General features: G+C 45.3%; 3 protein-coding genes across 18 annotated transcripts in view; 2 read left to right on the top strand and 1 right to left on the bottom strand.

The window, feature by feature from the left end:
- LOC142891171 (NACHT, LRR and PYD domains-containing protein 14-like) overlaps positions 1–14,573 on the bottom strand; it is a 261,301-nt gene that overhangs the window by 64,630 nt on the left and 182,098 nt on the right. For 2 of the 16 annotated variants that reach the window (XM_076030619.1, XM_076030620.1), the window contains 3 exons: positions 12,879–13,040; positions 11,380–11,556; positions 10,571–11,036 (listed from right to left, as the gene is read on the bottom strand). In XM_076030619.1, coding sequence (XP_075886734.1) covers positions 10,598–11,036; positions 11,380–11,556; positions 12,879–13,040 — 778 coding nt within the window. In that variant the 3' untranslated portion in view covers positions 10,571–10,597. Of the gene's footprint in view, positions 1–10,426; positions 10,478–10,557; positions 11,037–11,379; positions 11,557–12,878; positions 13,041–14,573 lie in introns of those variants that run through there. The other 14 variants (XM_076030617.1, XM_076030618.1, XM_076030598.1 and 11 more) reach the window with 11 other exon arrangements.
- LOC142891081 (NACHT, LRR and PYD domains-containing protein 14-like) overlaps positions 1–14,573 on the top strand; it is a 407,498-nt gene that overhangs the window by 246,939 nt on the left and 145,986 nt on the right. The window lies entirely within an intron of this gene.
- Positions 1–14,573, top strand: part of LOC142891194 (NLR family CARD domain-containing protein 3-like) — a 331,599-nt gene that overhangs the window by 177,555 nt on the left and 139,471 nt on the right. The gene's annotated exons all lie outside the window — the stretch shown is intronic.

The raw sequence follows: 14,573 nt of genomic DNA, 5'->3' as shown, positions 1-14,573 counted from the left end.
TTTTTTGATCGGACAAGTTATGCTTCTCCCCGGGTCACAGAAGAAATACGAGCAGCTGGTTGTTAGTTCACGTGCCTGCTTACAAAGAAACGGCTGTTGCCAGCTATCCTACCAAGTAGTCGTTTTTCACCGCCTTTCCCACACAGTCTGATGACACGACACAAACATCTACACAAAACACAATAACACCTTCACCCCCACTGAAAATGCTCAATCCTGCAGTCCTGTCTTTACTGTTGTATTGTATTTGGAATGTTTATGCACAATTTCGTTGTACACGTTTACGTGTTGCAATGACAATAAAGCCGCACACCACTGTAGGGGAGGAAATATCTAGACACAAATAGTAATATCTCCCCAATACGTATTCCGTCGTTCCGGTGTCAAGGTGAGGATTTCAAAGTAAAATACATAATAATTAATTTAATCTGACTCCATTTGATAATAATAACTTTACTTTTATATCTTGATTGAGAGAAAGACTTGATTAACAATTAAGAATATAGACTCAATAATAATAAAATTCTCGTGATCTGACATTAGTCTTCAGTTCAGGGATGGCTTCTATAAATTAACAAAACTATTCAGTTTGTTCATTAAACATGGAAGAATAGCCTGATGTCTGGGTTGGAGTATTCAGAGGTTATTGAACATGATACCCAATCTTATCTGACCAACTCAGAGGTTAAGGGTTTGAATAATGTCCAGTGAAACTTACCATATAACTAAGGTCTTTGGGATTCTGATTAATCCCTATCTTAGTTCAGTGATGGCAGATATAGACAAAGCATTCAGTGACCTTCTTAACATAGAAGAACAGCCCAGACATCTAGGTTGAGATATTCAGAGGTTTATATCTTCCAACTCAATAGTTAGAAAAACATGACACTCAATCTTTTCTATTCAACTCAGAGGTAAAGAGTACAAGCATTACTCGAATGAATTTACCATATAACTGAAGACTAAATCAATATCTGATGTCAGATTGTTCTCCACATACAACAAAAGTCTCAACAAGTTAATATTGAAGGGGAATGGATAACATACCAGTTTATTGCGATGTCCAGAGTAAAAATGCAGCAAAAATGTAACAGACCGGTTGTGTAAAAATGATGGTAAACAAATCAAGAAGTCAAAGAAAAAGAAGAAGAGAGAGAGAGAGAGAGAGAGTGAAAAAGAGAATCAAGAAAGAGAGTGGGTTCCAGAAAAGGAGAGGAAAAAGAGAGAGAGAGAGAGTGGGTCCCAGAAAAGGAGAGAGAAAAAAAAAGAAGAGAGAGAGAGTGGGTCCCAGAAAAGGAGAGAGAAAAAAAGAGAGAGAGTGGGTCCCAGAAAAGGAGAGAAAAAAGAGAACTTCAGATTCTTGTTCCTTCCCTTAAATATCCTCCCAGAACAGAGGCACTGCTAAAATGCATATTTAAAAGATTCAAATCAAATCTACTCTTCCTACTCGGGAACCTTTTGGTCATCAGGGGTAATTTTCCACAGCAACAATAGATCACCAAGACCTTCATACCTCTCGCACTGACACTCACAACATTTCAAAAGAAAATTCTAAACAAAAGGCAGAGACAGTCCCTGAATGCAAATCCAACAAACACAAGGAGATACCTTTTGGCCCTCGGGGGTTCCTTTCCCGCGACATGTAAATCACGTTAGTTAATTACAATAGGTGAGATTGATACAGTCGTAACCCCCGTTTTTGAAGAACTTCCATTGTTAGAGAAAACACTTCAGGATGTGGATTTGACTGTCTTACACCACACTAAAAATAATCAATCAATCAATCAATCACATTTTATTTATATAGCACCTTCCAACAACCAAATGGTGCACAATGTGCTTTCCAGAGTGAAACAAATAACAGCAATTGCAATCAAAAACAGTTAAAATACAGCTGTAAGAGCCATTCTCTGCCATTCTGTGTTTGTCCACTAGGTGGCACTCCAGTTTAATTGGTGTGACACCCATTTAAGTTGCAGCAACAACACAGGTGTTAGAGGTTGCCTGATGGGTGGAGCACCAACAGTTTCCGACCGTGTTGCTACATGGCGTTGCTACATGGCGTTGTCTACATCATGAAGCTGTGTCCGAGGAATTGTTTGTTGCACGGGCCAGAGGATTTGCAATAAACACGTCTTTGCAAACAATAAGTCTCGTCATCTTTTGTGGACTTAAACGATGCGACTTGTAGCGAGCGCGTCGAACAGGTGCCCAATACGCAATCATCTCAGGGGCTTCAAGCGGTAGGCTTAGCTTCTACAGTGAAGTCGGAAACTCTTGCTTCAAGCCGAGGACGAAGATGAGGGGAATCCAGGCGCTGAAGAGGAGTCAAGGTTGAGCGACGTGCGTTCTGGGGAAGGCGTCCGAAAAGCCAAGAGGTTTGCAGCCAGACGGAGGAATTTTGTTTGGGAGTACCTCGCGTCAGCGCCACAGGAGGAATTTGCTCACTCATAGGTTTGAGTGGGGGCTTTTTGGTGTCCGTCTGGCGGAGCTTGTGGAATTATTGCTGCTGCTGTGGAGCTACTTCAGACTTCTAAAGGAAGACGCCGTTCGTCAGGATAAGCGAGGAGGATGCCGATTCTCGACGAAGATCAACGCATTGGAAGCCGATGGCGCCCAACGTAAGGTATGTGCAGCGCTGCTAAAAAAGGAATGGCCATTTAGTTGTGTGTGCACACGTTTACGAGATAAAATCCAATGCATTGGTGACATTTGGGGCGGGCAACGTTGATTCATGATGCCGCAGGCCGAAAGGAAAAACGTGTTGTCAAATTGACTGCAAAAGCATTTTCTGAAAAACTTGAACGTCTGCAAAATGAAAGGAAAACTAAGTTTAATAAGGCCATCAATGTAAGAACTGTGTTGCAAGGTCTCATGGACAAAAATGAAAGGTTGCATGTTCAAAGTGCTTTCAACGACCTGGTCAAAATATGTGGTGAAGTAAAGTGTGTTCATGAGTCTGTGATGAGTATGTTACCTGAAGCTGAAAAAGAAAAGCATGATGTGTGGTTTAAAGCGAAAATGATTGCTAATAATGATCTTATGTCCAAAGTGCAATCGTGGGTTTCAACCGTTGATCAATGTGTGTTGGTTCATGATGTTGGTGTACATCTTGATGATGGTATTTGCCCAGGGGACAGTGTCTCAAATGTAGCCAGCAAAGGTTCGAGGAAGAGTTCAGCAAGTGGTAGGGCAAGCACGACTTCCTCAAGGGTTAAGGAGGTTAAGGTTCAAATGCAATCAACTCCTATTGCGAAAAGGGAATGCAAAGATCAGTACCCAAACACACACTGGATCCTACGGCAAATAATTTTTACTATTGTAGTATCTGAACCCGCTGCTGTATTCCAATGCATATGACACCATTTGATATATGGCAGAATGTGAACTCAGTCTGAACCCGCTGCTGCCTTCCTATGCATGTGACACCATTTGATACATGGCAGGATGTGAACTCGCAGCTGCCTACCTCCCAAAAAGGTGACTTATTGTTCATGTATGGTTTTGTTATTATCACTGTTATCAGATTAAACCAGATGGCCATTAGGGGTGTAACTATGAATGCATACATTCCCCCATATCCTGGATCTTCCTCCTCTTCTTGTTGGGAGGTATAAAAGGGGATGCGAACAAAGCATCATTGGAGTTGCTCACATCTGGCCCAGAGACATCCCCAGGCTTTTCCATGGTGCCTGTCTGACTTTTGACTTCTTTGAAATAAACCAGTTTTTATCCAACTAAGTCTGTGTCAGTGAAGACTCCTTCAACATTTACATCACCTGAATCCACCAGAAGAATTCACCACACTATGAACCTCAAACTAAACCACAACCACCACAGAAGTAAGCAGCGTCTGCAAAGTGCCCAGTCATAGGCGAGGCACTGCAGTATAGGGCAAGCCAACACCTTAAACCCAGACCACAGGAGGAGGACTGGACTGGGTTGAATAGGGGCAGCTATCAGACTGCAGGGCAACAGTCCCTTGAAATCAACACTCCAACACCGGAGCAGAGACCAAATGGAGAGCTCTTCTCACTGATGCGAAGGCAAAACAAAATAACATCATCTCTTGTCCAACAACAACGTCTATCGTCACTGCCAGCAAGAGACATTCCTTTGTTTGATGGAGACCCTCTTCAGTACATCTCGTTCATAAGGGCGTTTGAGCAAGGTGTGGAGGAAAAGGCCAGCAAGGCCGATTGTCTGTATTATCTGGAGCAGTTCACCAGGGGGCAGCCAAGAGAGCTCGTCCGTAGTTGCTTGCATATGACACCTGAGCTTGGATATGCAAAAGCAAAGCAGTTGCTGCAACAACACTTTGGCTGTGAATACAAGGTCGCTGTGGCATACATCGAAAAGGCTCTGTCCTGGCCTCCAGTGCGGAATGAAGACGTCAAAGCTTTGCAATCGTTTTCCCTGTTTTTGCGAGGCTGTTGCAATGTGATGGAGGAGTTTGTGTACATGCAAGAGCTGGACATGCCAAGCAACATCAGGGCTGTCGCCTCTAAACTGCCGTTCAAACTCCGGGAACGATGGAGGACCGTTGCACATGATATAGGGGAAACGACAGGAAATCGAGCCCAGTTCAAGGATCCGGTGAACATCATTGAGAGGCAGGTGCGAATCCTGTCAGATCCTCTGTATGGCAACATCAGTAATTCACCTGCAGAGTCGGCTAAAGTAAGGCCTGGCAATAGGCCACCGTCACATCCAGAGCAGAGAGCTAAGAGGGGGAGCTATGCTACGACAATTGCATCGCTGGATGTAGAGCGTGACAGAGACCCTAGAAACATTCCACCAAGGCGCTACTCTGCAGCGGTCTCAACCTGTGTTTGCTGTAGTCAAAGTCACCCATTAGAACTCTGTCAGCAGTTCAGACGTAAGAAGCACAGAGACAAAATCACCCTTCTGAAGGAGAAGGATCTCTGCTTTGGTTGCCTGCGTGCTGGGCACAGGAGTCGAAGTTGTGACAAACGCCTCGTATGCAAAACATGCAGTCAAAAACATCCAACCGTTCTTCACATCAATAAGAGTGAGACAGCCAACACAAGACCAGAACCTGTCAAAGTAACGGCTAGCACCTCCACAGGACTCGACAAGGAGTTGGCAGCAAGCTCGTGTGCTGAAACATGTGGCCATACAAGGGCCGGGAATGACCGCTGTGTGTTATCTGTTCTGCCGGTGCAAGTCAGATCTGCAAAGGGTGGCCAGATAATAGAGACCTACGCGTTCTTGGATCCAGGCAGCTCAGCCACTTTCTGCTCAGAGCGTTTAATGCAACGACTTCTTCTCAACGGAAGACAAACCCACTTCCTTCTACACACAATGGGGCAAGAAAGAGTGGTGCCAGCATATTCACTCTTTGGTTTAGAAGTGTCCGGTATTAACGATAATGTGTTTTATGAACTTCCAGAAACCCTCACACAGAAAACCATGCCTGTAAGCGCTGATCATATTGTGACAAGAGGAGACTTGACGAGGTGGCCACATCTGTCAAAGTTAGAGATGCCAGAAATAAAGGCTGGTGTTGACCTGCTGATTGGAAGCAATGCGCCCAAGCTACTGGAGCCATGGGAGGTCATTAACAGCAGCAGGAATGGCCCTTATGCTGTGAGAACAGTCCTAGGATGGGTCATTAACGGCCCTGTGCATGAAGGGGAGTCCGGTCCCGGCACAGAGTGTACGTCAGCCCTGGTCAACCGAATTTCTGTGCGCAAGTTGGAGGAGATGCTGATTAACCAGTACAACCATGACTTCAACGAGAGGCCCACAGACGAGATGGGGTTGTCGAGGGAGGACAGGAAGTTCATGGAGATCATGGAAGGGTCGGCAACACTTAAGGACAACCATTACCAACTCAAACTTCCTCTAAAAAGGGACATGCATATGCCCAACAACTTCTCTGTGGCAAAACAAAGACTGGACAGTTTGAAACGAAGGTTTATTAAAGATGAACACTTTTTTAAGGAGTACAGTAGCAGCATGGAAGAGATGGTGAACAAAGGTTATGCAGAAGCAGTACCGACATCTCAGCTAAAAGGTTGCAGCGGCAAGGTTTGGTATATTCCTCACCATGGTGTCTACCATCCCAGAAAGAAAACTCTGCGAGTTATATTTGACTGCACTGCAACATTCAGGGGAGTGTCACTAAATCAGCAACTCTTGCAGGGCCCTAACCTTAACAGCACATTGCTTTGAGTCCTCCTGAGGTTTAGGCAGCAACCTGTGGAATTTATGGGAGATGTGCAAGCCATGTATCACCAAGTCAGGGTCCCAGAAGAAGACAGAGACTTCCTGCGGTTCCTGTGGTGGCCCAATGGGGATCTCAACCAGGGTGTGTCAGAGTTCCGCATGACTGTCCATCTGTTTGGTGCTGTCTCATCTCCCAGCTGTGCCATCTATGCACTGAGGAAAGCTGCTGAAGACAACCAGGCCAACTGTCCGAGAGAGGTCATCCAGACTGTAAGGAAGAATTTCTACGTGGACGACTGCCTAAAGAGTGTGGCATCTGAGGAAGAAGCAGTGGCAATGGTGAAGCAGTTGACCACCCTCTGTCAGAAAGGAGGATTCACTCTGACGAAATGGGTCAGCAACAGTCGGCACGTACTGCAAGCGGTGCCTGAGGAGCATCGTGCTACTGGCCTAAAGGAGCTTGACATGGATAGAGACGAACTTCCCAATGGCAGAGCCCTCGGTTTGCAGTGGTGTGTTGAGGAGGATACATTCAAGTTCCAAATGGCAGTACACCAGAGGTCACGCACTAGGCGTGAAATGTTGTCTGTCTCTAGTTCAGTCTATGATCCGCTCGGCTTTTTCGCCCCCGTGTTGTTGCCTGCTAAGATCATCCTGCAAGAGTTGTGCAGGAGAAACGTTGGATGGGATGATGTCATACCTCGGGACCTCTTGCATCAGTGGACGACGTGGCTAGAGGAGTTTGAAACGCTACCCAGGTTCCAGATCAGCAGATGCATCAGACCCAAGGATTTTGGAGACATCGTTCGGGCCCAGCTTCAGCATTTCTCAGATGCTAGTGAGGTAGGGTATGGGGCAGTCACGTACCTTAGGATGCAGAACAGCCAGGATGACATCCATGTTGCGTTCCTCATGGGCAAGGCCAGAGTAACGCCTTTAAAGTCTGTCACCATTCCCCGCCTAGAGCTGACTGCTGCAGTCCTTGCTGTTCGTGTGGATTTGATGCTGAAAGCGGAGCTTCAGATTCCTTTTCATCACTCTGTGTTTTGGACGGATAGCACCTCAGTGCTCAAATACGTGAAGAATGAGGACAAACGTTTTCACACCTTCGTGGCAAACAGGGTCACAACCATACGGGAGTCAACCACACCGTTGCAGTGCCGTTACATCAGCTCCAAGGAAAATCCAGCGGATGACGCATCCAGAGGTCTGAAAGTCCGGGATCTAATTGATCATAATAGATGGGTAGATGGTCCAAGGTTCCTGTGGAAGCCTGAAGAGGACTGGCCAGCTGACTGGGAAGACACAGTGATCACAGCAGGCGACGCAGAGGTTAAGAAGGAAGCTTCTGTGAACACAGTTGATGTGAACGGGTCACCTGATTGTGTCACTCGTCTTATTACGTACTTCTCAGACTGGAGGAGGCTGAAGATAGCAGTAGCCTGGTTTTTGAAGCTGAAGTTGATACTTCTGAGCCGGGCCCGCAGAAGAAGGAAGTCCGAGACCTCAACTGCCACCATGCAAAGGTGTCCAGTGCCCAGAAGACAAGGTTTGACCGTTGATGAGCTGCGTGAGTCCGAACTCGCCATAGTTCGTTTCTGCCAGCAGCAGAGGTTCAAAGAAGAGATCGCTACCTTGGCATCAGGGAAGAGTGCAGTGAGCAGACACAGTGTGCTCTACAAGCTGGATCCACATCTGGATGATGGGCTCCTAAGAGTTGGAGGGCGACTGACAAGGGGTTCTCTGCCTGAGGAAGCCAAACACCCACTTATTTTGGCTAAAGACCAACACATAGCCACTCTTCTCCTGCGAGATATTCATCAACAGCTTGGCCATAGCGGTCGTAATCACATGTTATCCACGCTAAGGAGAAAATACTGGATCCCAGGTGCCAATTCAACAGTGAGGAAATTGATATCGAAATGCGGCTCCTGCAGAAGGCACAATGGTCGAGCAGTGGTGCAGAAGATGGCAGACCAATAGAGGTGAAGAAGGGACGAGGAACAGTCAAGCGGTACGGAGTGGTATTCACTTGTTTGTCCAGTAGAGCGGTCCATCTGGAAGTCGCAAGCTCATTAGATACAGATGCGTGCATTAATATGTTGCACCGATTCATCTGCAGAAGAGGTCAAGTTGCTCACATACAATCTGATAATGGCACCAATTTCATAGGAGCAGAAAGAGAGCTTAGAGAAGCACTCTCTTTCCTAAACCAGCGTCAAATAGAAGGGGTGCTGCGACAGAAGGGAATTAAATGGAGCTTCAATCCCCCAGCAGGATCACACTTCGGTGGGGTGTGGGAGCGTATTGTTCGTATGATCAAGAAGATTCTGAGCTCAGTTCTTCGACAGCAAAGATTGGATGATGATGGACTCCACACAGTTATGTGTGAAGCTGAGGCCATTCTAAATGACCGGCCAATCACCAATCTACCTGACGATCCAAACGACCTGGAACCATTGACTCCCAATCACATCCTGCTGTTGAAGGGAAAGCCATCTGTCCCACCAGGGCTCTTCGATCAACATGACCTGTATATAAAGAGGAGGTGGAAACAGGTACAATACATCTCGGACCTCTTCTGGAAGCGGTGGATCCGTGAATATTTGCCATTATTACAAGAGAGACAAAAATGGAATAAGGAGCAACCAAATCTCAAGCAAGGAGACATTGTCGTCATTATGGATTCCACTGCACCACGTGGCTCGTGGCCGCTTGCAAGAGTCTTGGAGACATCCCCAGATAAGAAGGGACTTGTACGCTCAGTGCGTCTGCAAACAAAGAACAGCGTTATTGAAAGGCCTGTCGCTAAGCTTTGCTTGCTACATGAGTCATCAGGCTAGCAAATGGGAGTTATGCATAGGTATCTTTACAAACAGAAGGTGTCTGTGCACTCATTACTATGTATGTGTTTTGTTTGTTTGTTGGTTATGGCTTTTTACTTTTCACATATGGGAATTGTACTGTCAGTGTGCCATTACAATTAGGGGCCGGGGTGTAAGAGCCATTCTCTGCCATTCTGTGTTTGTCCACTAGGTGGCACTCCAGTTTAATTGGTGTCACACCCATTTAAGTTGCAGCAACAACACAGGTGTTAGAGGTTGCCTGATGGGTGGAGCACCAATAGTTTCCGACCGCGTTGCTACATGGCGTTGTCTACATCATGAAGCTGTGTCCGAGGAATTGTTTGTTGCACGGGCCAGAGGATTTGCAATAAACCCGTCTTTGCAAACAATAAGTCTCGTCATCTTTTGTGGACTTAAACGATGCGACTTGTAGCGAGCGCGTCGAACAGCTGCCCAACACGCAATCATCTCAGGGGCTTCAAGCGGTAGGCTTAGCCTCTACAACAGCAAAACTAAATAAAACAAAATAATAATGTATGGAGTGTGAGAGTCAGTGTGTTGTCAGTAATGCCTGGAGGTGTGTGGATAGAGTGAATGGTATGAGTGCGTGTCAGGTGTGAGTGAGCCAGTGCTGAGGGAGGCGGTCCTAAACAAGCTGTGCACCGGCCAGGTGCACCTGGTTAGTCATCAGCACCTGAACGAGACACACAACCAGTACACAGCAACAACAGGGCAATAGCCAAGGCCCCCATGGCCATAACAGGGCCACACTTCACAGCACACTGAACCTACTCACATAGATTTTTCTATCTACATACACTTCAATCTGCTGAAACATGCAAACGGAAGCAGGTGGAGATTTAATTATGTTGCTCAAAAGAAAAGGTGCATTAAACATTTACTGAACAAATATATATTTATTAGTGGTGGGACTCGATTAAAGAAAATAATCTAATCAATTATGGTCTTTGTAGTTTGTCAAACCTCTGACCTTTGACCTCTGGTCAGCTCACTTCAGATTATTCTGTCACAACCTTTGAATTTTTTTCAAAAATTAATCAACAAATGTTTTGTTTCATTAATGGCCTCAAAAGGTTTTGATTCACTTCAGATTGTGGTGTCCAGAGAGGAGGACAGCAGTCAATCATGGTTGACCTCCAGTGCTCACGCAGTGGTTCACTGGAGGGCCAAGAACAATCCAAGAGTCCATATGTGGCACTGCAAGGTCCACCAGTGGCTTCAGGGACGTCACTCCCAGTAACCACAGTGGCTTGTAGGGAGAACCAGTCCGCCAGGCTCCACTGGGGTCAAAGGTCGTGACACGCCCACACACTGTACGTGTGCATCTTACTGTTTGGCTCAACTGGCTGTAGTTCTGTCAGCCACCACTAGATGGAGCTCTCCTCTTCACTCTCCTCCTCATCCTCCCTCACCTCCAGCTGTAGAGAGAAGAAGAGACAGCAGGAGTCAGGACTCACGGTCCTTGAACGCATCATCACAGAGACGTTGACTGTTGATGGAGATGGTGGAGTGACTGGTGAGAAGAAGCAGACTCTCAGTCACATGTCAAGTGTGGAACATATGAAGGTCATGTGACCATGGAGTGTTGGACTGATACTGAGGCCTGATGAAGATGAACTGATCAATAATTGAGTGGTGAACTGAGAGAAGAAGCAGTTTGGCAGCAGATGTTGGATGAATGAGGAGCAGCTGGACGTCACCATCCTCCTCTCACACTGTGACTGGGAACACTGGACCTCTGCTGTGGGATCAACTGGCTTTGGTGCTGGAACCATCATCCACTGCTTCCAAACCAGTACTGACCTCAGAGTCTCCAGTTGATAGTCTCTGCTGTGGACAAGATCCATCAGTGGCTTCACTGATGATTCCTTCAGCTGGTTCCCAGTCAGGTCCAGCTCTCTGAGGTGGGAGGGGTTGGACTTCAGAGTTGAGAGCAGCCAATCACAGCTGAGCTCTGACAAACTGCAGTCCCAAAACCTGAATAGAGAATAAATGATGGAGAGTTTATAATGATGGAGAGTTTTTCCAGGGTGTCATCACTCTGAAAATCAAAGTGAAATGTCCACTTCAGAATCTGACACTACAGAAAATGTCACCTTGAAATTAAATCCTCAGTCCAAAACTAATGTGTGTTGAAATCATGTTTGGTCACATGACCACTGATGACCTGCTTTAAATTTCAAACATGAACAGAATGAAGTTTTCATATTTCTAGATGTTTTGATATGAATCAACCTTCAGTTCAATGTTTATTCAACATGTGTGATGAACTGTGTTTGGTGCTGAAACCATCATCCACTGGTTCCAAACCAGTACTGACCTCAGAGTCTCCAGTTTACAGTCTGGACTGTGCAGAAAACCACTCAGCACCTTCACTGATGAATCCTGCAGCTGGTTGTTGAAACTCAGGTCCAGGTGTCTGAGGTGGGAGGGGTTGGACTTCAGAGCTGAGAGCAGCCAATCACAGCTGAGCTCTGACAAACTGCAGCTCCTTAACCTGTATAGAGAATAAATGATGGAGTGAGTGGAGTTTTAATCAGTATCTGAAATTAAAAAAAATATTAATGTCTATAACACTGTAATGTTCATTAAACCAATCAGAAGCACAACAATAACACTGCAATAATGAATCACCACAATAAAATATTTTGTATCAAACTGTTTAGTCATGTGACCACTGATCAGCTGTTCAAAATGTTGCAATTCATTGATTCATTTTGCCTCAAAGGTTCAGTGTGTAAAATCAGTGCAGATTTATTGCTGAAAGCTTCATATGCAACCATCAATATAGTCTGAAGTCTTTGATTAGTAGAAAATAAAAGTCCTCTGCTTTTCCTGCCGTTAGAACGCTTCTTTCTAGAAACAGACAGAAGGTCAAAGGTCGTGGCCATCTTGCACCACCATGTTTGTAGGCAACTGGTTGGGAAGATCAGTTTGAGAGACAGTTTCATATTGATGGTTGGAGGCTGGAATCCTCTAATAAAGCAAATGCTGAGAACAAATGGTTACTAAGTGACTGAAATGCAGTGCAATCTTTTCTGCATCTTGCTCATCAATACTGAACTGACTGAGATGATAGAACCTGCATTGACCCTTGACCTTCTGCTGAGTCCAGCTGGATCTATCTACAGTATCTAAGTGCTCATACAGGTGGCTAATGCTAGCGCTAGAGAGAGCAGCCAATCACAGCTGAGCTCTGACAAACTGCAGCTCTCCAACCTGAATAAAGAATCAATATTTGATTTCTTCCATGGTGTAAATGTCATAATAAGAGTCATTTCTCCCTGTTCATGATCCAGATGTGCAGCTGTTGGGATCACCGAGTCATTCCCTCAAAGGAGTCATTGTGCCAGTGTGTTGTCAACACAATAACAACAGCAGTGTGTCAGTCAGTGTGCAGCCAATCAGCAGTGAAGATGGAAAATAATCAGTGAGTCCTCTGTGTGCTTGTGGCTGTTTTCAGTCATCAGAGACTCGTTACAAGTCAAACACATTCAAAGGACAAGATGAAGAAATACTGCTGCACTATTAATCTGCCTCTAATATTTCTTCACAGGATCTTCTGCTCAGTCATGTGACCTTCATCACCAATCAACAACTTCCATTGAGCTCCAAAGTGACTGGAGACATTTTCCACACTTTCTTCCGCCATCCAAAGTCTTTTCTGGCTGCAGATTGTTGACATGAAAATATCAACAACATCCACTTTGTCTAGATGAGTCTTTAATATCTGCTTCAAAGTCTTCACACTGAGCAGCGTTACACACCAGTTGTCATCTGCTGACACACACTGTCCACCAGTAGAAAGCAGGAACTGACCTGAGAACTTCCAGTCTGCAGTTTGGACTCTGCAGTCCAGCACAGAGCAGCTTCACTCCAGGATCCTTCAGGATGGTCTCAGTCAGATCCAGCAGTGTCAGGTGGGAGGGGCTGGACTGCAGAGCTGAAGACACCACTGCACACTCAAGCACTGAGAGTTCACTGAATGAAGGAGAGCAGAGTGAGAAGTTGCTGCTTCCATCATCATCATCATCATCATCATCATCATCACCACCATCTTCACCATCACCACCACAACCACCATCATCATCATTATCATTATCATCACCATCATCATCATCATCATCATCACCCCCACAACCACCATCATCATCATCATTATCATCACCATCATCAACATCACCACTGTCATCATCACCATCACCACCGTCATCATCAACATCATCACCATCACCACCGTCATCATCAACATCATCCTCATCACCATCACCTCCACCATCATCATCCTCATCACCATCACCTCCACCATCATCATCCTCACCACCATGAGCATCATCACCACCATCAGCATCATCACCACCATCATCACCATCACCATCACCAACCATCACCTCCATCATCACCACCATCATCATCGTCACCATCATCATCATTACCACCCTCATCATCACCATCATCATCATCACCATCATCATCACCATCACCACCATCATCATGAATGATTGAATAGTTGATTTTGGTTGACAGTGTAAATTCAATCAATCTTGTGCAATCAACTGACAACAATGAAAAAGAAGCTTCCAAAACAAATGTGCACATTCTAAAGACTCACAACAACAAAAACATAACAACTGTGTGAAGGAAAAAGCAGCAGGCTGAAGCCCAAGCTGATTCTTGCCTCTCCTATACAGTCCATAAGATTAGCTGGAATAATTAGTCAGACAAAATCAAAAAGGAAAAAAAGACAAACGCAACTCAACAAAATATGCTTGACATTATTCTTCATCATTGACACACAATTCAATCATTTACCCTCATCATCATCAAGTATTTTGCCCTTCAAGATTTTTTCAACTCAACAAAGAAGCACACATTTTCAAATGGTCACTGATCCCATTCCAAAATGGAACTCCCAAAAAAGAAAGACAATGCTTCTCACCTTTGTTACGTCCCGTCTAGGGGGACCGAGACGCAACATGTGGGACACCTTCCCCCACTCCCAAGCCTCATTAATTTCTCACGGCAGTTGGCGGTTTTCAACAAAAACATTTATTAATCAGTAAATGAAATAAACAATACAACTTAACCGGTGGGCAGCAAAGGCTTCAGGGTGGGCCCAAGCCAAAATAATAGATAATAATAATAATAGAGTTGGGAGCGGAGGAGGGATGACCGTCCGGCTGGCTCGACTGCTCCTCCTTTTCAGCCGTGGCGCGTCCAATCAGCAGCCGACATCCAGGACCGCACCTGCAAGGCGTCATCCACTCTCTCACACACACACACACACAGACACAAAGATAGAGGCACCTAGACCCACCCGTGGGTCATAACACCTTCCATCATTCAAAGACACTCAACCCTCTGAACATGGATTGATTTTCTCTCACTGTAAAAAACTGAGCGCAAGATTTTCATTCTTTCCTGGAAATAGTATTTCTAATGTTTTCAAGTCCACTATATCTATGAATTGGAAGATCTTTGACTCCATAAATCATTGATTTTTGCTCTAGGGAA

The sequence above is a fragment of the Nelusetta ayraudi genome, unplaced genomic scaffold (genome assembly GCF_046127955.1).
Source record: "Nelusetta ayraudi isolate G7.1 ecotype Tasmania unplaced genomic scaffold, CSIRO-AGI_Nayr_v1 ptg000028l, whole genome shotgun sequence".
Taxonomy (NCBI): Eukaryota; Metazoa; Chordata; class Actinopteri; order Tetraodontiformes; family Monacanthidae; genus Nelusetta; species Nelusetta ayraudi.
Note: the sequence above shows the minus strand (reverse complement) of the source record. Positions and strands in the feature narration are given on the sequence as shown.